The sequence below is a fragment of the Leucoraja erinacea genome, chromosome 5 (genome assembly GCF_028641065.1).
Source record: "Leucoraja erinacea ecotype New England chromosome 5, Leri_hhj_1, whole genome shotgun sequence".
In the NCBI taxonomy this organism is placed as follows: Eukaryota; Metazoa; Chordata; class Chondrichthyes; order Rajiformes; family Rajidae; genus Leucoraja; species Leucoraja erinaceus.
Window position 1 is genome coordinate 24567701 of NC_073381.1, and position 20445 is coordinate 24588145.

At 40.6% G+C, this 20445-nt stretch overlaps 1 protein-coding gene across 7 annotated transcripts in view; it reads right to left on the reverse strand.

Annotated features, from left to right (window-relative positions):
• The window catches only part of LOC129697048 (myelin transcription factor 1-like protein), a 415381-nt gene that overhangs the window by 21295 nt on the left and 373641 nt on the right, over positions 1-20445 (reverse strand). For all 7 annotated transcript variants that reach the window (XM_055635254.1, XM_055635252.1, XM_055635250.1 and 4 more), the window contains 4 exons: positions 17869-17952; positions 15520-15741; positions 12827-12918; positions 1038-1141 (listed from right to left, as the gene is read on the reverse strand). In XM_055635254.1, the coding sequence (XP_055491229.1) occupies positions 1038-1141; positions 12827-12918; positions 15520-15741; positions 17869-17952 (502 nt within the window). The remainder of the gene's footprint in view (positions 1-1037; positions 1142-12826; positions 12919-15519; positions 15742-17868; positions 17953-20445) is intronic.

The following is a 20445-nucleotide window of genomic DNA, read 5'->3' on the forward strand; positions in this document are numbered from 1 at the left end:
TATAAATGAATAAATGCTTTCTATCATATTATAGTCAAGTCAATTATTATAGAGAATTTCAGTTGAAGAGCACTTTGAGACTGCTGATTCATTGGCTATCAAACTTCAATATACATTAGTTCCACAGTATACAACATGAGCAGTACAATATGACAGTGAATGAGGTTTACAGTGACTCAAGCGCAAATTATGCTTGGTACCTTGCCATAGGTGTGAGTTAAAGTTAATTTGCACAAATCCATTCAAATACCGAGCGTGCATTTATATTGCCTCTTTTATGTCACTGTGAAGTAGCTTCCCCTTTACCGTAACCTCAAAATGACAGTATAACTCTTAAGTCAGGCCCAAGGCTCACTCTCACCACTTTGATTTGATGCCATATTGGGTCAACATGTTGGTCTCAATATTATCATTGTACAGGGCTAATCCATTATTGTACCAAGAACAGGATGTTCTTTGCTTGCTTTTAAAATATTTCCCCATTTGTAATGGACTTAAGCAAAGTTTTAAGATAGCTTGTGCTCCCACTTACAGTTTCAAACCATTGGAAGGTTTACGGAACAGAAACAGAGCTGTTCTGGTCTCCAGAAAGTAGTTCATAGTTTGTAGAATAACTGGTTATAGGTCAAGCTCCACACAATTTCTGTTTCACACCATGAGCATCTGCATAAGTAACAATCTAATAGGTTGCCAAACATAGCGAGGGGCTCTATATCTAATGGGTGGCGCATGTCCTACATATCGTCTCAATCCACTCTTGCCAAGTGGGAAGGGTGGATGGAAGGCCTTAAGTTAGATGAATTGATGAGTTGTGGTTGGAAGGAAATGCCAGTATTTGTCCACATTTAGTTTGTGGGGTTGGATGGAGAGGGACGGGTTCACAATACAGGGACCAAGTAATTACTTTGCTGGATGTCAACTGATTACACAATTAGTTGATTGTTACTTATGTCTGATGTTAAACAGTACCTTTTACCAAAAACGCTAAATGTTTCAGCATGCAGTGAATACAAAGATTTTTTTTTAAACATTGCTACCTGGGTTCTAAGCTTGATCATATCTGCTTCCACCTGGGAATTAGATTCATTTAATTCCTTAATTTCTTCATCCAACTGTTTGATTTCTTCATCATTCTCTATCCCTAGGGAATAAGATTATGTTAAACATTACAATTAATACATGGAACCACACATAACTCAAGATTAAACTTGACTCACCAATTACTAAAACCACCTTGATGTGTTTTGTTCATGTGTTTTGTAGTCAATGCCTACTATGTTCTGTTGTGCTGAAGCAAAGCAAGAATTTCATTGTCCTATCAGGGTCACATGACAATAAACTCTTGAACTTGAACTTGAACTTGATGTTTTCTAAGGTAGACTCTACTTACTCAGAAGGCTAAGGAAATTTGGCATGCTCTTTCCTGACCTAATGACTTTTATCAATTTCTACAAAATCTACCTTGATGTTTTCTAATGTATTTACTCAACTAAAGATACTAACCATGATTTTCTTTTATGGGCTCATCACTATAGTTATAATCACTTATTTTAGTGCAAGTACAAATTTAACAAAAATGTAGTCTTAAATACTCTTAATCCTGACACGGGAATTCATATTTAGTTATAGTGCTAAAATGAACCAGCCTGATGTAAGTACACAGCCTGGCCTGTATCAATGGTGTTGAAAGTCTAACTGGTTGGGAACTCAAGTTCCGCGGTATAAATATCACGAACAATTTGTCCTGGTCCAATCAAATGACTCTGGCATGCTCTTATCTGACCTAATGACTCTTATCAATTTCTACAAATGCACCACAGAAAGCACATAGAAAGCACCCAGAAAGCATTGAACGCTTCAGAAGATTGAGGGGGGATCTTATAGAAACTTACAAAATTCTTAAGGGGTTGGACAGGCTAGATGCAGGAAGATTGTTCCCGATGTTGGGGAAGTCCAGAACTAGGGGTCACAGTTTAAGGATAAGAGGGAAGTATTTTAGGACCGAGCTGCGAAAATCAATTTTCACATAGAGAGTGGTGAATCTGTGGAATTCTCTGCCACAGAAGGTAGTTGAGGCCAGTTCATTGGCTATATTTAAGAGAGAGTTAGATGTGGTCCTTGTGGCTAAGGGGATCAGGGGGTATGGAGAGAAGGCACGGATGGGATACTGAGTTGGATGATCAGCCATGATCATATCGAATGGCGGTGCAGGCTCGAAGGGCCGAATGGCCTACTCCTGCACTTATTTTCTATGTTTCTATGGTTGGTACAACAACTGCTCTAAGACCACATAAAATTGTAACTGCAGTCCAGTCCATCACATAAACCAACCACCCCTCCTTCGACTTCATCTATTCTTCAGGCTGCCTCGGGAAATCAGCCAGCATAATCTGGGATCATTCAAACCCCCTCTTCTCCCATCTCTCCTTTCCCGCTGGGCACAATTTACAAAAGCTTGAAAGCACGTGTCACCGGATTCAGAACAACTTCCATGCTGTTATTAGACTCTTAAAAGGAACTCTCATATGCTGGGGCCTGTTTCCATGTTGAACGACTGTGACTCTAATGAATCGTACACCCACTACTGCTCGCAAGACTTTGCTCCACAGCAAAGCCAAATCACTAAAAAGATACAAAGTGCTGGAGTAACTGAGTGGGCCAGGCAGCATCTCTGGGGAACGCGGATGGGTGACGTCTCGGGTTTTGACCCTTCTTCCGAGTGCCACTAATTTGTGCTGTCACTAATTTATCTGTTGCTGCGGTTGCTTGTCTCAGAGAGGCCATCCCTCCACAAATATCCAAAACAGTAGAACAATAACCTATATTAAAAATTAAGAAATTAAATGTATGGAAAAATATCTAATTGATAGAAATTAATTTAAATCATTAGATTGTGTAAAATAAAAAGTTTATCTGCATTTACCAATCCAATCAAAGTTAACACACTCATTTAAAGCACTGGGGCCACAGTACAGATTCCAACTGCAGCAGGAGTAGAAGAAGGGGTTGAATGCAAAGTATGTCTGGCACCTCAGCTCAGTACATCTGAGCGCCCATCCCCTAGTCCCGTGACAGAATGGAGGATCAGCTTTGCTGCCGTCTGACCTCTGGCACATTCTGTGATTCAGTGCAGGGGCACAAAGGTCAGCTATAGACTGTGGAGAGGTTACTTCTGCATTTGAAAATGAACAAAATCTGCTGGTGCTTGAGACTGAAATTAGAATGCTGGAAACGCCCAGCTATTTAGTATTACCACGTGTGTAGGATGAAACTGTAGATGCTGGTCTACCCCCAAGATAGAGTATCTCAGTGGGTCAGACAGCATCTCTGGAGAAAAGGAATAGGTGTCATTTCGGGCCTGCTTGAGTCTGATGCAGGGTCTCGACTCGAAACATCACCTATTCCTTTTCTCTAGTGATGCTGCCTGACCTTAAAGCCCTCCGTTTCTTCCTCAATTGCAGAACTAACCAATCCCTGTCTACTGATACTGATACTCTCCTCCACCAAGCGGAGCTGGTCCTTACCCTTAATAACTTTTTGTTTGTCTCATTTGTCTAATTTTTGTCCCATTACCACCAAATACAAGGCGTAGCTATGGGCACGCGCATGGGCCCCAGCTATGCCTGCCTCTTTGTAGGGTATGTCAAACAATCCTTGTTCGAGGCGTACCGTGGCCCTATCCCCAAACTCTACCTCTGCTACATCATAGACTGCAATGGTGCTACCCCCTGCACCCACACACAACTCACTGACTTCATCCATTTCACCACGAACTTCCATCCGGCACTCAAATACACCTGGACCATTTCCGACATTTCCCTACCATTTCTAGACCTCACTATCTCCATCGCAGGTGATAAACTAATGACGGACATCCATTATAAACCCACTGACTCCCATGGCTATCTGGACTACACTTCTTCCCACCCTGCTTCCTGTAAGGGCTCCATCCCCTACTCCCAATTCCTCTGTCTACACCACATCTGCACCCAGGATGAGGTGTTCCACACCAGGGCATCATTCTTCAGGGAACGGGGGTTCCCCTCTTCTACAGTAGATGAGGCTCTCACCAGGGTATCTTCTATACCCCGTAAATCTGCTCTCTCCCCATCCCTCCACTTGTAACAAGGGTAGAGTGCCCCTTGTCCCCACCTTCCACCCCACCGGAAATAAACCTCCAACATTTTCGCTACCTCCAACGTGATCCCACCACTTGCCACATCTTCCCATCTCCTCCCCTGTCTGCTTTCCGCAGAGACCGCTCCCTCTGTAAATTCCTGGTCAATTTGTCCCTTCCCACCCGAACCACCCCCTCTCCTATCACTTTCTCTTGCAACCGCAAGAAATGCTATGCTTGCAGCTTTACCTCCCTGCTTGACTCCATTCAAGGACCCAAGCAGTCTTTCCAGGTGCTGCACAGGTTCACCTGCACCTCCTCCAACCTCATCTATTGCATCCGCTGCTCTAGGTGTCAGCTGATCTACATCAGTGAGACCAAGCGTAGGCTTGGCGATCGTTTCGTCCAACATCTCCGCTTGGTTTGCAATAACCAACCTGATCTCCCAGTGGCTCAGCACCAACTCCCCCTCCCATTCCGAATCTGACTTTTCTGTCCAGGGCCTCTTCCATGGCCAGAGTGAGGACCACCGTAAATTGGAGGAGCAGCACTTCATATTTCGCTTGGGGAGTTTGCACCCCAGCGGTATGAACATTGACTTCTTTAATTTCAGGTAGTCCCTACTTTCTCCTCCCCTTCTCAGCTCTCCCTCAGCCCACTGTCTCCATCTCTTATCTTCTTCTTCCTGCCCCCCCACCCCCCCCCCCCCACCCTCACATCAGTCTGAAGAAGGGTCTCGACCGGAAACGTTGCCTATTTCCTTCGCTCCATCGATGCTGCCTCACCCGCTGAGTTTCTCCAGCATTTATGTCTACCCTGATTTACTCTAGTATTACCAAGTTTAGCTTAGTTTACAGCGCGGAAACAGGCCCTTCGGCCCACTGAGTCCACACCGATCAGCGATCCCCACACATTAACACTACCCTACACACACTAGGGGCAATTTGCACAAACACCAAGCCAATTAGCCTACAAACCTGTACATCGTTGGGGTGTGGGAGGAAACCGAAGATCTCGGAGGAAACCCACGCAGGTCACGGAGAGAACGTACAAATGCCGTACAGACAGCACCCGTAGTCGGGATCGAACCCGGGTCTCTGGCACTGCAAGCAATGGAAGGCAGCAACTCTACCACTGCACCACTGTGGTACCCCACGACTAAATTGGTAATATAATGTTTTTTTAGCTCAATTTGGGGACAGTACTGGTTGTCACATTATCAAAAACCTAGCAGCGAAGAAGAAGCTATCAAAAATCATTGGGTTGAAACCCAAATTGTGAGTTTACAACTTTCAGGTAAAAACAAATAAAATGTGATTAAGTCCAAGCCATGAGCCACAGACAGACAATAAAATCGAACACATCCCAAAGCTGGAACACTCAGTGAATGGTCAACATGTAAGCGTCAGCAGCACTGAGTGTGTTTCTGATTGCTAATTGATGCTTTAAAAAGGAAACTAGACAAGCAATTGAGCATGGTAGACACAAAGTGTCCAGCTGGTCAGGGGACATCTCTGGAGAAAAGGAACAGATAATGTTTTGGGACAGATCCCTTCTTGAGACAAATGAGCAAGAACGTAATAGAAGGAAATATATAAGAGGGGTAAGATGAAAAATGGAGGGAGTAGGTTCAAACAGAGCATAAGCATGGTGACAGACTTGTTGGATGAATTAGATTACTTCTGTCCCCATGATTCATGTAATAAAATGTAATATTAATTGTAATTTACAATTGTGTGTCCACAGAAAAAAATTACTTGAAAGCTATTGGCCCTATTAAGGTGTGGTGGGAGATCAGTCACTCCGCATCAAAGGTGGGCTGGAGCTTGGAGCCGCCCCTGAGCCGTGCCCTTGGCTGACTTTTACTTTGCCAAACAAAGGGGTTAAGAACAGCCAAATTGTTCCAGGTGCATTGAAAAGCCCTTTGTTCTTATGGTTTATAAATGCTCCCAAAGCATTTATTCATGTTTGGCTTAAACAGCCAGTAAAATCAATTTATTTCTATTAAAATTCCTTTCATACCCTTAAATTTAATATAACGCTTTATGTACAGTGACAGCTGAGTGAACATTTTAAATAGAGAAATGTTAGTATTTCATAAATTTGTATTGATATTTTTTCAGATGGTTACGGACTGCACACTTCTGACTATAAATTCAAATTATATGGTCATTGTCAGCGTACAATGATATCAATGCTTTTTTCATTTAATTCAAAAGTCCAGTATATTCTTTTAACATGATCAAATTTCTGGGTTGGCATGTTCTTCCTTCAAAGTAAAGAGGCTTCCCACATCCATAGGATGGCTTCTTTTACTGCCCTAAACATCAATATTGGGCATTGAGCTGTAATGGAAACAAGAGTGGAAGCCATGCAGGTCTTAAAGGTAAGTTGCAACATTCAGAAACTCCATGAGAGTTTCATAGAACTCCCAGAAAAATTATTTGGAAATCTAATGGATTTTATGGATTATATGGTGCCAGCCAGCCAGCTGACATGCATTTAATTATTTTTTTTTTACACACACATATATGCTGGGCAATTTATAGAATCCATCACCCACAAATGTGCCCATGTTATGAATTGCAAAGTCTGCAGCATTTCAAGCACATTTGTCACCTGTGCGGTCCATCCTTGCAAAGAACTAGTGATTGGCTAAGAATGTTGTGCAAAACCTGGGTTCAGGAACAGGGCCAGGTTCCAAGTGCTGGCATAAAGAAATGTGGTGCAGGAGGTGGGAGATTGTTTGAATATATGGTTTCTCTTTGTATTCCAGTTGGCATGGAAGAGGAGAGGAGCATTCCCATCTGTACAATACGCCAAAAATCGATGTCATCTTTGCCAACACGCAACTGCCTCTTGCGATAGTGGCTTCAAAGCAGCTGCTCTGGAAGTAATTACACCAGCTACCCCTGGCAAAAGTATAACCCTCAACCACTTTGAGCTGTCAGGAAATAAATCTCACTGCAGGGATTTCAAAAATTCACTTGCATCAAATTTATGTTGTTGCACCCTCTTCAGCCATAGCTTCACTCATCTGAAGAGCCTCACAGGTAATCTTACTGCAGTACTGATCATACACAGAACAGGGGGTAAAAAGATATGTACTCTACACATAGCACCTTGTTTTTCAGGTCTACCTGAATACTTAACCCTGCCTTTCTGTAAGTTTATTTTTATGTTCCCTCGGTCCTATTTCCCTGCCTGTGAATGGCATTCTCATTCACTCTCACATTACATCGCAACTAGCTGCCTTTCCCCATGTATTTATCCTTATATATGTCAAATAAATAGCTTGTTTGCATTTACTCCCCATCACAATAGGTTTTACCACCCTTCTGGTATGGTTTGTATTCTATAAGAATTGCAGATTAATCTCACCCACTGAGTTACTCCAGCACTTTGTGTTTTGCATGGACTTGGTCCTCTGAGTTGTAATAACACTGTCCCATGGTACGAGTTCATTCCAAGAGCTCTCCCGAGTTTAAAAAAAAATCAAACCCGTGTTAAGAACGGAGAATGAACGTAGCGGGTACGTCGCAGCTCGGGGACGTCTCTTAGCGCTAATGGCAGATACTCGGGAAGACTCGCTAACGGCAGGTAAGCACTGTAAGACTCGTGAAGATATTTCAACATGATGAAAAATGTCCACGAGAGCCCCGAGTACTGATGAGTGGCCATTACCGTAAATCTCCGAGTTCGAATCAGGGCAAACTCGGGAGAACTCTTGGAATAAACTCGTACCGTGGGATAGGGGTTTTAGGCCAGACCTCTGTACTACAAATCTGGTAATTTGATAATGGAACCACAGTAATAGTTCTCAATGATGAGGAGCTGCTTTGTGCAACATGAGGTTGTTGTTTAAAAATAGCTACCCTTTCAGTAAGTGATTGAGAGAAAGATATTGAGATAGATAGTTCTACACAACTTGGGAAGGCAAAATTAAAGAATTACTACGAATGGGTGTGTACTTCCTGGCCACTGTCTATTGGGAAGCACTAAAAACAGCATGAATGCTGGTCGTCAGTAAATTGCTACCAGGAAAAAGTGCTTGGACATTTTTGATAAAAAATAATAAATGAAATGCAACCAAACCTTAAATGTCACATTTTAGAGCCAACCCCAATCAAAAAAAGTCATGATTGATGTTCTCCATATATTTCATTTATATTACAAATTCCCCACTTTATGCTCATTCAGTGAAGATTTTATAAATTCATTATGTATGATTTACTCCTAATGTGCAATAAAAACCATTGCAAAGTTGTTAATTTTTGCCATCTGCAAAAGTTTGCTGATTTTCTATTTAAAAGGGGAAACATGCAGCCGTTGAAGCTTCTTAAAACCACGTTCAAATATAAAATATTAACAAAATGGGAAATGATTTAACATCTAAGCTGACTGCAGAATAAATGATTCAGGTGCTTAAACATAATATATAATTAAAAATCCTGATTTGAGTACTTAAATATTTAATAAGGCTTAAGCCATGCTGAAATTTTCTTCAGCTGTTAATATTACCAAAGTTCAATGAGACCAATAGATCATGCATGCAGAGGTACAGATGATTCAAATGGCCTTTGTCTCCATCAGGATTGTGTATTAACATTTTACTCAGGTTGACAACTTTTCTGTGTATTGTTAATCTGTGATTGGAAGCCTACACAGAACAGTAGGAGTCCTGCATGCCACAGATCAGAGAGTTTTGGACTGCAAGCGCTCCTATTATCCGAAGCTCGAGAACCACTAGTTGATGTACACAATTGGTCTCACCCTCTCGGAGATATTCCCTTTGTTCTATTTATCTCTCCCTATCCTCACAACTCTTGAAAGCTAACTATTTTTCTCTATCCTGTTTCTCATGAAAGGTCCTGATCTGGAAACATCTACTCTTTTTCTGCTTTTGGTTCAGATTTCGAGCATCTGTAGCTTCTTATTATAATTATGTTTTCAATTTTGTTTCATTGATAAAGAGAGAAGCCTGGTAATCCCAAGCCAGCCCCAATCTGAAGAAGGGTCTCAACCTGAAATGTCACCAATTCCTTTTATCCAGAGATGCTGCCTGACCCGCTGTGTTACTCATGCATGTTGTGTCTATCTTTGGGGTAAACTAGCATCTGCAGTTCTTTCCTACACAATAATTATACCATTTATTTTCAACTCCGCATTTACCATTGATATTCTCTCTTACAGTTACTTAAATTCACAGTTCTTTGGCTCAGGGGCATTTTACACAGATGAGCAATGCACTGTTGAAAAATGTACTTTATTTCCTTGATCAAATCATGGTAGGTGCAAAGAAAGCCATGACTATTTGAAGAATTAACTTTAAATGAAATGCTAGTGATTTTAAGCACTGAGTCTAGCCGCACAGGTTAAGGCAGACTACTGCAGTACATCAGGATCTCAGAATCAGCCTCCAAAAATCAATGAAACGCAGGCTATTCAGATTTTCTGGTCTGTTTAATTTACTGCAGCTTCCCATTCTCCATAGCTCTATCCTAACCTTGACTATCACTCGGTCGGCTAAGTGTCTGTACTGTCACATGATGGCTAGGAAATTAATGTGATTGCAGAAAAGTCTTGGTTGGCTAGACTTCTGCCAGTAAGTCTTTAAAAAAACCCGACTCAACAAATTCACCCTGCAGAACACTGATGTGATTAGCACTTCCATTTGATATTGTTTGAAGAAATATACCAAAGCAATGGGTCAACACAGATTTTTGTTAATTTTGCAAAATAGACTGATGGCAAATGAATAGCTTCTACACTGTATTGAATTTACATGTATTAGAACTTTAAAGTTATTACTACGCAACACCTCAAAATGTATTATCAATTTGTTCACTTATTGGATATAGTAGGTGGCTGAGAATGTATGAAAACAGAAATGACATGACTCTCGAACCTATCGGGGTATTCGCTTGAGTAATTTACTCTTGCAACCTAATCTGAGGTTAGATTATAATATGAAAACCCAATAATGTAATTATTATTAGCTTGGCATATTGCACAAGAGCCAACACCTTAGAAGAATGTAATTTTACACCAGTTTAGATATACCTTTTCTTTCGATGCCCTGACCATAATTTTGAAACTGCACAGGCAGGCGGATATGTCTATGACGAAGCATTTGGCTGTTTGCGGTCAGTAACTTTGTCTCTGATTCCCGTATCCCATTGCCTCTTGCCAAGAAAAATAAAACTCTGCTTGTCAGCCCCTGACATTAACATTTATCACAGTGGAATGGGTTAAAGAAGCAAAACTTCCTGCCTACTTAATAAATCACAGTGTCATTAATAAATCACACTGCCAATAGTTGGCCCATGTTTGAAAATTATTTCATATATTCATTATACAGAGTTTTCTTTTCTCAAAAATGCATGGATTATTTCCAAGATTCCTAAAATGCTGCAGGTTTGCTTTATCCATTCTGCCAATATGTAGTTAATTCTCTTGTATTCCATCCTGGGCTGAATCATGCTGGGTGTGGTCAGTGGTTCCGAAAGGAACTGCTGGCACATTGTGATCACTCAAAAAAATCAATGGAAAAATGGAAAATAAATAATGGACAATTTAAATGATCAAAGGCACTAAAAGACAATCAAAACATTTAACTGTGCGTAAGGACACAAAGTGCTGGAGTAACTCAGCAGGTCAGGCAGCATTGTAGAGGGATTGGACAGGCGACATTCAGGGTGAGGGCCCTTCATCAGACTGACAGAGTAGGGGGAAGAAAGCTGGAAAAGAGAAGTGGGGATGCACAAAGTGATAAGTGGATACAGGTGAGGCAAGACTAAGTGCCGACTAGGCAACTATTTCTCCGCACACTTGTGCTTGGTTTGTGCACATTTTTGTCCTGGGCCTCCTCCTTTGCCAGAGTGAAGCTGCATGCAAACTGATGGAGCAGCACCTCATAATTTGCTTTGGTAGTTTGCAACCCAATGGTATGAACATTGAATTCTCCAGTTTTAAAACCGCCCTAATCCCCTCTCAATCCCCTACACCCACCACCACCACAGTGGAGCACACTCATTTCCCAATCATCTTCCACCATGCATCTTAGTTGCCAATTTGCTTCCTGCCTTTGCCACTTGCTCCACCCATCTGCCAATCACAGCTCCCCCTCTCACCACTGAAGAGGGTTCTCAACTCGAAATGGAACCTATCCTTGTACTCCAGAGATACTGCCTGACCTAGAAGGCAGACACAAAATTCTGGACCCATTCCTTCTCTCCAGAGATGCTGCCTGTGCTGTTGAGCTACCCCAGCATTTAGTGCCTACGTTCGATTTAAACCAGCATCTGCAGTTCTTTCCTACACATTTTGTCCACTCCAATGCCTGACCCAGAGTTATTCCAGCACCATGTATCTTTTTTTTGTAAACCAACACCAGCACTTGTGTATTTTTTTTGTAAACCAAGATCTGCATTTCCTTGTTTCTCCACCTTGAGGGACTGTCCCACTTATGCGTAGGTGGGACAGGCCCTTAACATTTGCCAGCTTTGCCCAACCCCACATCTCTTTCCCTGTTTTCTCCCTGTACTCTAATCAGTCTGAAGAAGGGCCTCGATCCAAAACGTCACCTGCCCATTACTTTCATGGATGCTGCCTGACCCACTGAGTTCCTCCAGCCTTATTTTTGGCACAAGATTCAAGCATCTTCAGTTTCTTGAGACTCTAAATTAACTAATGCTCAACTTATTCTTCGCAGCCACTCTCCCCCATCAAAACAAACCGATGTATTGTTCCATGTTCTAAGATTTCCTATGTAAGTGCTGGACAAATGCAGCAAGTTCACGCTCCCCTGCTGGATCTACGGGACATGTCCAACAACAGGCAAGAAAATGAAGTCAAGCATCTTTAGGAATTCCATGTATATGAGGGAATGGTAAATCTAGCAGTGTATATGTGAAAAGGTCCCAGCTGTCTTGTAAAGAACTGCCAAAGAGGAGGGGGGAGCTGGGCCACGTAAAATTCGGAAAATAATGAATCATATTTTCAGCTGAGGCGGTTTTCGAGATCATGAGGTAAATCTCTACCGGAATATGTAAAAATTTCACCATTAGCGCGTCGGATTTTTGAGGAGATGTGAATCAAAGAAAAAGACTCAAATAAACAATAGACAATAGGTGCAGGAGTAGGCCATTCGGCCCTTCGAGCCTGTGCCGCCATTCAATGTGATCATGGCTGATCATCCCCAATCAATACCCCGTTCCTGCCTTCTCCCCATATCCCCTGACTCTGCTATCTTTAAGAGTCCTGTCTAGCTCTCTCTTGAAAGCATCCAGAGAACCGGCCTCCACCGTCCTCTGAGGTAGAGAATTCCACAGACTCACAACTCTCTGTAAGAAAAAGTGGATCCTCGTCTCCGTTCCAAATGGCTTACTCCTTATTCTTAAGGGGTAAGAATAAGTAAACACAAAAGTAAACATCCAAGATCAGAGTTTTATAATAATATAGATTATTTTGAATGAACAACATTTTATTGCTATTATTTTATTCATATTATTAATGCTATTATATTATTTTATGCAGCTATCAGGTGATATTGAGATTGAGAGACTGTATATGGTGCCCCTATGGGTGTCCCTGTGGGTTGCATAGGCTTATTTGTACATATTTTTACAATTGAGTGGCAATTTCCCTTCAGAAAATTCATTTCAAATTATACCAGCGTTTTCTGCAAGATATGTGAAATGTGTTTACCATTACTGGCTCGTTGCTTTATCGTCAACATTTCCTCTCCTGACAACCTTGCCTTCTTCATGGCAGAAGTAGCTCTTGGACATCCTGACAAGCTGGATCCAGAGAGACAGAGGAAAGAGAAACAAATTAATTAATTATGATTTCCACAATTGGATAGAAAGATATAATGAAGTGAACATTTTCATCCACCTTTCAATATTTAGTGGGTTATTTGCGATTGACCAAAATTGACATATAAAGTAAATAATAAACAACAGAATGCGGACGAACACAGCAGTTTAGACTTAAAATGCTGGAGTAAATCCAAGGGTTAGGCAGCATCTCTGCAGAACAGGAATAGGTGATGTTTCAGGTTGCAACACAGGTTCAGACTGAGTGTCAGGGAAGAAGGAACCGAGAGATATGGAAAGGTACATAGAACAAAGTAATTCCTTCCAACATAGCAGATCAGATGCTGCTTGACCCACTGAAGCTTTCCAGTCTTCTGTCTTTTGTTTCAGATTCCAGCATCTACAGTTTTCATACAAAGTTCATGAGCACATCCAACAAAAAATCATAACTGCATGGAGCATTAAAAAAAGAATTATGACAGAATGACGTCTGAATGTGAATCTTTGTTTCCCAAAGTATTGTTAATTATTTCAGTAGATTTACACTGATATTTGTCATGTTGAAGTCCAAAAAAAAATCTTTTTTTTTCAGCTCAGAACCACACAATATAGCAGTTTTATTTGCTTTACTATGCAGATTTATATTTAAACATTTAGTTACACTATTTACTTGTTTGAATGCTGTTTCTATGACATCAGTGCCTGATGTACGATGAGAACAAACACAAACCCATCAGGCTGGAAAATGATTTATGGTGCCATTATGGATAATGATTATCTTACCAATACTTAAACTATATTGTCACTCACTAAACCACTCTAAATTACCTTAATCAAAATAATATTTCACCGTTGTTGAAAACACATCTTGAACTGCAGATTAGTTTGGAATTTGCATTGGTGATGCATTCTTTATTAATGAGCAAATCATCCAGCAATTTATGGAAAGCATGAGTTAATGTAGAGGAAAAATGTGCCTTTGCTAAATGTGTCTGTGATACTCAGTCAAGCTCATTGTGCTCAATGGCAAAGATAAGTTTTTGAATGTGAATGCAATATTCAACCAGCACTCTTGCAACTCTTCAACTTTGGTGATTCAAATTATCTTTTTTCTCCCCAATCTCACTTTCATTCACTGTACAGTGTATGAATGAAAACCTTAATTCTCATTCCTCCATCCATTATTTTAGCAGGTCTGAAAAGCTTTAAAATGTGTTCGGACAAAACTCTGATTATTAATAACCCATTATCTGTTATTTGCATTTTATCAGTTTATTTATTCATGTGTGTGTATATATTTATACTATGGTTTATGGACACACTGATCTGTTTTGTAGTAAATGCCTACTATGTTCTGTGTGCTGAAGCAAAGCAAGATTTTCATTGTCCTATCAGGGACACATGACAATAAACTCACTTGACTTGACTTGATTTTTAGATAGTTATCATTTTCTTTTTTCTTTACTTTCCTTTCTCTCTCTTTATTGTTTCACCATTCTGTTTCTTATTTTGATTTGATTTGTCATTGAATGTATCCACTATAATTTGGCTTTGTTGAACCCCCAAGATTTCATTTCCCAATTTTTAAACCAAATCGGTTAAGATGATGTACATTTTGTCCCACGGTTTACCAGGTCCGTGTTGCTCTTCCAAAGCTGCAGCTAGTTGATAATCACAGCTACTTTATGAGCAAGACGATTTTGAGTTTAATATTCCAAAGATATACAGTTAATTGGCTTCTGTAAATTATCCCTTTTGTGCAGGATAGAATTATTGTACAGGTGATCGTTGGTTGGTGTGGACTCAGTGGGCCAAAGCACCTGTTTGCACACTGTGTCTCTAAAAATTAAAAAAACTAAAGTCCACCCAAATGGCACCAGATTTGGTATTGACCTAATATACATTTGGGAAACATTTCATTAATTTGCACTACAAATTGTTGCTGACCTCTCTAATCTAATTAAACACACAATGTCAAATCCTGTCCTACCTGAAGATTATACATTGCTATTCCTGGTGAATTCATTGCTATAATGTATTTTTGAGAATAGTGGACAAAAAAAAATAATTTTGTTTCAAGAAATAAAAATATTAAGTGCAGTTTACTGTGCTGGTCACTGCCAAATTGTTTTGGGCAATTCTCAGGGGAAGTATTTCACAGTGGGAGGAATGTTCCAGTGGATTCTCACAGTTAGGATCACAAGCTTAGCTCAACTTATTCCTGGAAATTTAATCACATGACCTTCATTAATACAATCCACTTAAACTGTCTTTTCTCCACTTGGTGAAAAAAAATGCTGAGAATCACATAAGAAAATTAAAATGCACATCTTTTCTCATGTTCTTTTGATATTTCTCCCAGGTTATGTGTGAAATGTCATGAAAATGAAACTTAAATAGTTTTAAAGACTCCAGGGCAATTTAAGTTGACAATGTTTTATTCAAAGCAGCATGCAACAGGAAGGATGGCTGAAAGCTAGTTTTGAAGATGCCAAATGGTTAAGACTGTATAAATTCTAGAAATATAAAAACAACAGCGGCTTTTAGTCAATGGTTTTGGGAACCTGTTACCTGATTTCTCACCTGCGATGGGTAAGGAAGCTGCCACTTACATGTCCCGAACCGTCACATCCTGGAGTTGGACAGGACATGCCTTCTGTTTTTCCAGACTTCCACGAGAATTGTGAACCATTGAGGTAGCCGTCCTTTTGCCTCTTGGCAGCCAAGGGGCACCCTGACGCGCTGCGGTGAGATGCATACTTGCCAGTTACATGTCCTTGGCCATCACATCCCGGAACTGGACATCTGCAGAAGCATTAACCATAACTGAATATACATGACTAAAAGCCACAGAATAAAGTTATGTTTCAAATACAATCGTATAAGTATAAGTTATGCTTCATACATTTTACTATATGTGCATTAACCATTCACATTTTCCATTCATTTCTAATTACTAAATGATCTACATGAAATAAAATTAGATGGTCTTAACCCAGAATCTACTCACAGAAATGAACCCTTTGATCCACCAGGTCTATGCTGATCTTTTTGCCCTTCAACACTAATCCCATTTGTATAGGGCTCTGATGAGACCACATCTGGAGTATTGTGTACAGTTTTGGTCTCCTAATTTGAGGAAGGACATCCTTGTGATTTAAGCAGTGCAGCGTAGGTTCACGAGATTGATCCCTGGGATGGCGGGACTGTCATATGAGGAAAGATTGAAAAGACTAGGCTTGTGTTCACTGGAGTTTCGACGGATGAGGGGGGATCTAATAGAAACCTATAAAATTATAAAAGGACTGGACAATCTAGATGCAGGAAAAATGTTCCCAATGTTTGAGTCCAGAACCAGGGGCCACAGTCTTAGAATAAAGGGGAGGTCATTTAAGACTGAGGTGAAAAAAAAAAAATTTCACCCAGAGAGTTGTGAATTTATGGAATTCCCTGCCACAGAGGGCAGCGGAGGCCAAGTCACTGGATGGATTTAAGAGAGAGTTAGATAGAGCTCTAGGGGCTAGTGGAGTTAAGGGATATGGGGAGAAGGCAGGCACGGGTTATTGATGGGGGAAGATCAGCCATGATCACTGGTGGTGCTGGCTCGAAGGGCCGAATGGCTTCCTCCTACATCTACTTTCTATGTTTCTATGTTTCTATGTCCACTCATTCATAGAACCATTGGTCCATAGCTCCATCAACCAAAACTGCGAATTGACAGTCACAATTTCATCCGGTACAGCATAACGTGCAATGAAAGCAATCGTAGCAATGAAGAAAATGTTTGCTTTTCAGGCACTGAGGCATATCACTGAACAAATAACTGCCACCTAGGTTTGCATGTAGTTGGGGTATCCACAACATGTTCAATGTAGTCTGCATGGGGCAGAAGCATCAAAAAATGATCTACTTCCCACAACTTGGATCCCTTATTTTACAACCTCTGACTCATGATACTAAGCGTGGCTCTCCAGCTGTGAGATCTGGGAATTTGACTGCAGAGCCCAGCAAGATTTCTTGTGGGACAATATGGATTATCCCTCAGGATAGTGAAGCACGTTGACAGCTGAAAGTAGTACACACTGACATTCACAGAAGTGGAATGAATACACTTGAGATCTCTTTTACTGTAAAAGTAATTTATGGTTAAAAATGAAACATTTAAAGATAGGGTCACCCATCTTCACATTGATGTTGATGGAAAACATCTGAGCGATTGATTAAACTGCTTAAACTGACCTTTATATATGTGTACTTACTTCATTGATAGTACCACCTTACTTTGCTGTTGTTAAACTAATAATTATGTTTTATTATCCAATGACTACCAAAATGTGATAAAAATTTGAGCTATCTGATCTATTGATATATCTTTGTTTTGCTGCATTTGTCCCTTGCTTTGGAAAGGAAGTCATTGCAAACAAGGATTGAAAATTTATGAAAGTAATCAGCACAGATATCTTTACTAATTAACATAGAAACATAGAAAATAAGTGCAGAAGTAGGCCATTCGGCCCTTCGGGCCAGCACCGCCATTCAATATGACCATGGCTGATTATTAAAAATCAGTACCCCATTTCTGCTTTTACCCCATATCCCTTAATTCCTTTCGCCCTAAGGGCTAAATCTAACTTAATTAAATTAAGATTGATCTCTACCAAATACCAGGCTAAGCTTGTCATGTAATTAATTGAAAGGTTGCTGTTCATTCAGTACAAATGGTACAAAATTCCTTGCTTCAGGTGTGCTGGTGTCCCAAACCTGAGGTCAATTATGGTGTCTGCATTCGATTTATACTTTAAGACTTTGTTGATGTGAATTTGCAATGACTTTAAATTAACCGGTTGTTTACTTGGAGTAGCATAAGTATATTTAAATGCAATTTTCCATGCTGCGTGACAAACAATTACTGTTGTGCTGAGTTGGACTCACTTGATCGGCTCCTGATCCTCTCTGTCATCTTTGCTCTGAGCAATTTTGATTCCACTTTTCTTTGCTCGTGGACAGCCTGAAAGACTGGAGAAATAGAGAATTACTTAATTCATATTGTAAGAAAACTCTTCATGGTTCTCCTTACATACTAATAATAGTAGACGTCGAGAGAAAAGAAAACAGTACTTGTGTATGTGAGTGTGTAATCCCCAGTTTTCCTTTGCTAATTTGGTCTTTTTTTTGGTTATTCTTCTCCACTCCTTTATTGCAGTTAACATTCCTTCAAGGAAACATTCCACAAACTAACATCCTTCTTGTTTATTGTTTAAATATGTGAGTCTTGACCGTGAGTGCTGGCAGGACATCTTGGTCTCAACCAGCATCCTTACATGATTCTATCTCACCAAGAGCACAGTTGCAAGCTGAAGGCTCTGTACCAGCTGAAAGCAGACGTAGCACAAAATGAGGGATCTTCTGCTTTCTGTGATTTTAAAAAAAGATTAGTGTTTTTTCTTAAATTGCCTTTGTTATCACAGTTTCATTTCGTATATGACAAATGAACAAATGACTTCTGCTCTTTCAGGTAATTGCCCTGAAATAATTAATTATGATGCATGGTGGTTAGGAAACGTTATTCAGACACCAGCAGATGGTGCTGAAGTCAAGGAAATCTGCAGAATAAGCTGCTGCACACTATTCCTTTGTAATTAAATCAGAGCAACCATTGGGGTAGAGATTCCGAGCAAGCACAATTCACAGGAACTCCCCGATACTTCCCGAAGAATTCCTGGCTATTTTTCTATCAAATTGTGCATGGACACGTAGAACAGAAAAAATATATATATATTCCTCTGCGAGACTCAAAACAATTTATTGTTCTGTGTAACTGGGACATGTATTTCATTGTTAAAACTCATGTATCCAGCTTCCTGTTTTAACATCAAATATTTATTCTCCCTTTTCCCCTGCAGGTCATTTTCCAACTGAAATAGTGGGTTAACACCAAACCCCCGAATGTCGACGGTGTCAATTGTGATTTGTCTGGGAAATGATGCAGAAAAGCAGACAGGCTAATTTCACCCTCTGATCTCCTGGAGTAAATGATTGATTTTTATGCAACACCTCCCCAGCATTGAAACTGTGGGATGAGCTCAACAATAGCTGCAAAGCGCTTCATGAGAATTCACAGTCGAGCATTTTGCAATAGCTGCATTATCGGAGCTGTCGGTTAGGTTAGATTCATCAGTTCAGCATCACTGGACAGCAATCTCCATTAGCTCAGGCCACTGTAGTCTGATGCGTGTTCTCAGTGCCTTGACATTTAGGTCAGTCAGTCTGCTCCCTTCCCCTGACCCCAGTAAGGAAAGGGAGACTCATCTGTCATTCCTACACAGTAAGCAAAATGCCTGTCAAGGACAGACATGCAATCCAACAGGACCAATGTGAATGGATCAGGTAGGAGGTAGTGGAAGGCCACGGGGGAGGGGGGGTAACTGGAAAGATAGCAAGAGACTCTGCAGTGATTAACAAAACCCTGCTAGCAAGGGGATTCTTGGGAGGATAGCCAGCAGGGCCAGTCACTATCCCTCATCTTACTCCAACCCTCATGCCCAATAGCTATGAGCCCCTTAAGGACAAGTATATATTCACATGTGTATAATAGTTACAATTGAACCTGTAACTAGCTAAAGTAGCTCAATTGCAAATCTCTGCACATGGGCCTGTCTGATGGTCTAGCTCAGTGCAGACCAGATGATTTTTGCAGGGGACTGGTAAATGGTAGATTCAAGTGTCCGAGGGGCCATGGCTAGTTTCAAATGGTGTGAGGAGCAGAGAACCTTGCAGATGTTCCCTTCTTTGCATTTGCAAGGTGGGAAAGGATGTCCCTTCTTTTTGACCACACAAATCTCCCTGAACAAGTACCAGTGGCCACTAATCAGCATGATATGCCAAAGGTAAAATGGGTGCAGAGGAGCACACCAGCTAATTGTACCCACTGATCAGTCAGTGAATGCACTTCAGGTGATCCGACTGCATTATATCACCACAGCAAGTCCTCTTGTCTTTTCATGAATGTGAATATTTTTTAATTCAATGTAAAATACTTCAAATGGAATTATCATAACTACATGAGATAAATAAAGGTCATCAAATTAAACACATTTGGAGTACTTAACATAGAACTTTCATCAATTGCAATATTATAGCATTCAACCTGATAGTTTGACTGATAATTAATAGAATGTGCCATGCATATATTTCATAGAGAATACAATGCAATGTTGTTACATTTTATCACGATTGGTGATGCTGACCCAGACGAAGATTTAGGCATTGGGTTTATATGGTTATATGCATGTTCTACATTGGCACCAGTTTTTAGTTAAATACTAGACTAAGTGGGACCTGTTGGATCCCAGGGTCACACCGGAGGGCTGGTCCCCCAATGCAATATTCCACCTCTCCACCAATTCCAATATTGGTGGCTAGTGAGGGGGGAGGAGGGGGGGGGGCTTTCTGAAGTGCTAGTATGGGTGTTGTGGGCTGAAGGGACTGGTTTCCAGAGAGCTAGTATGG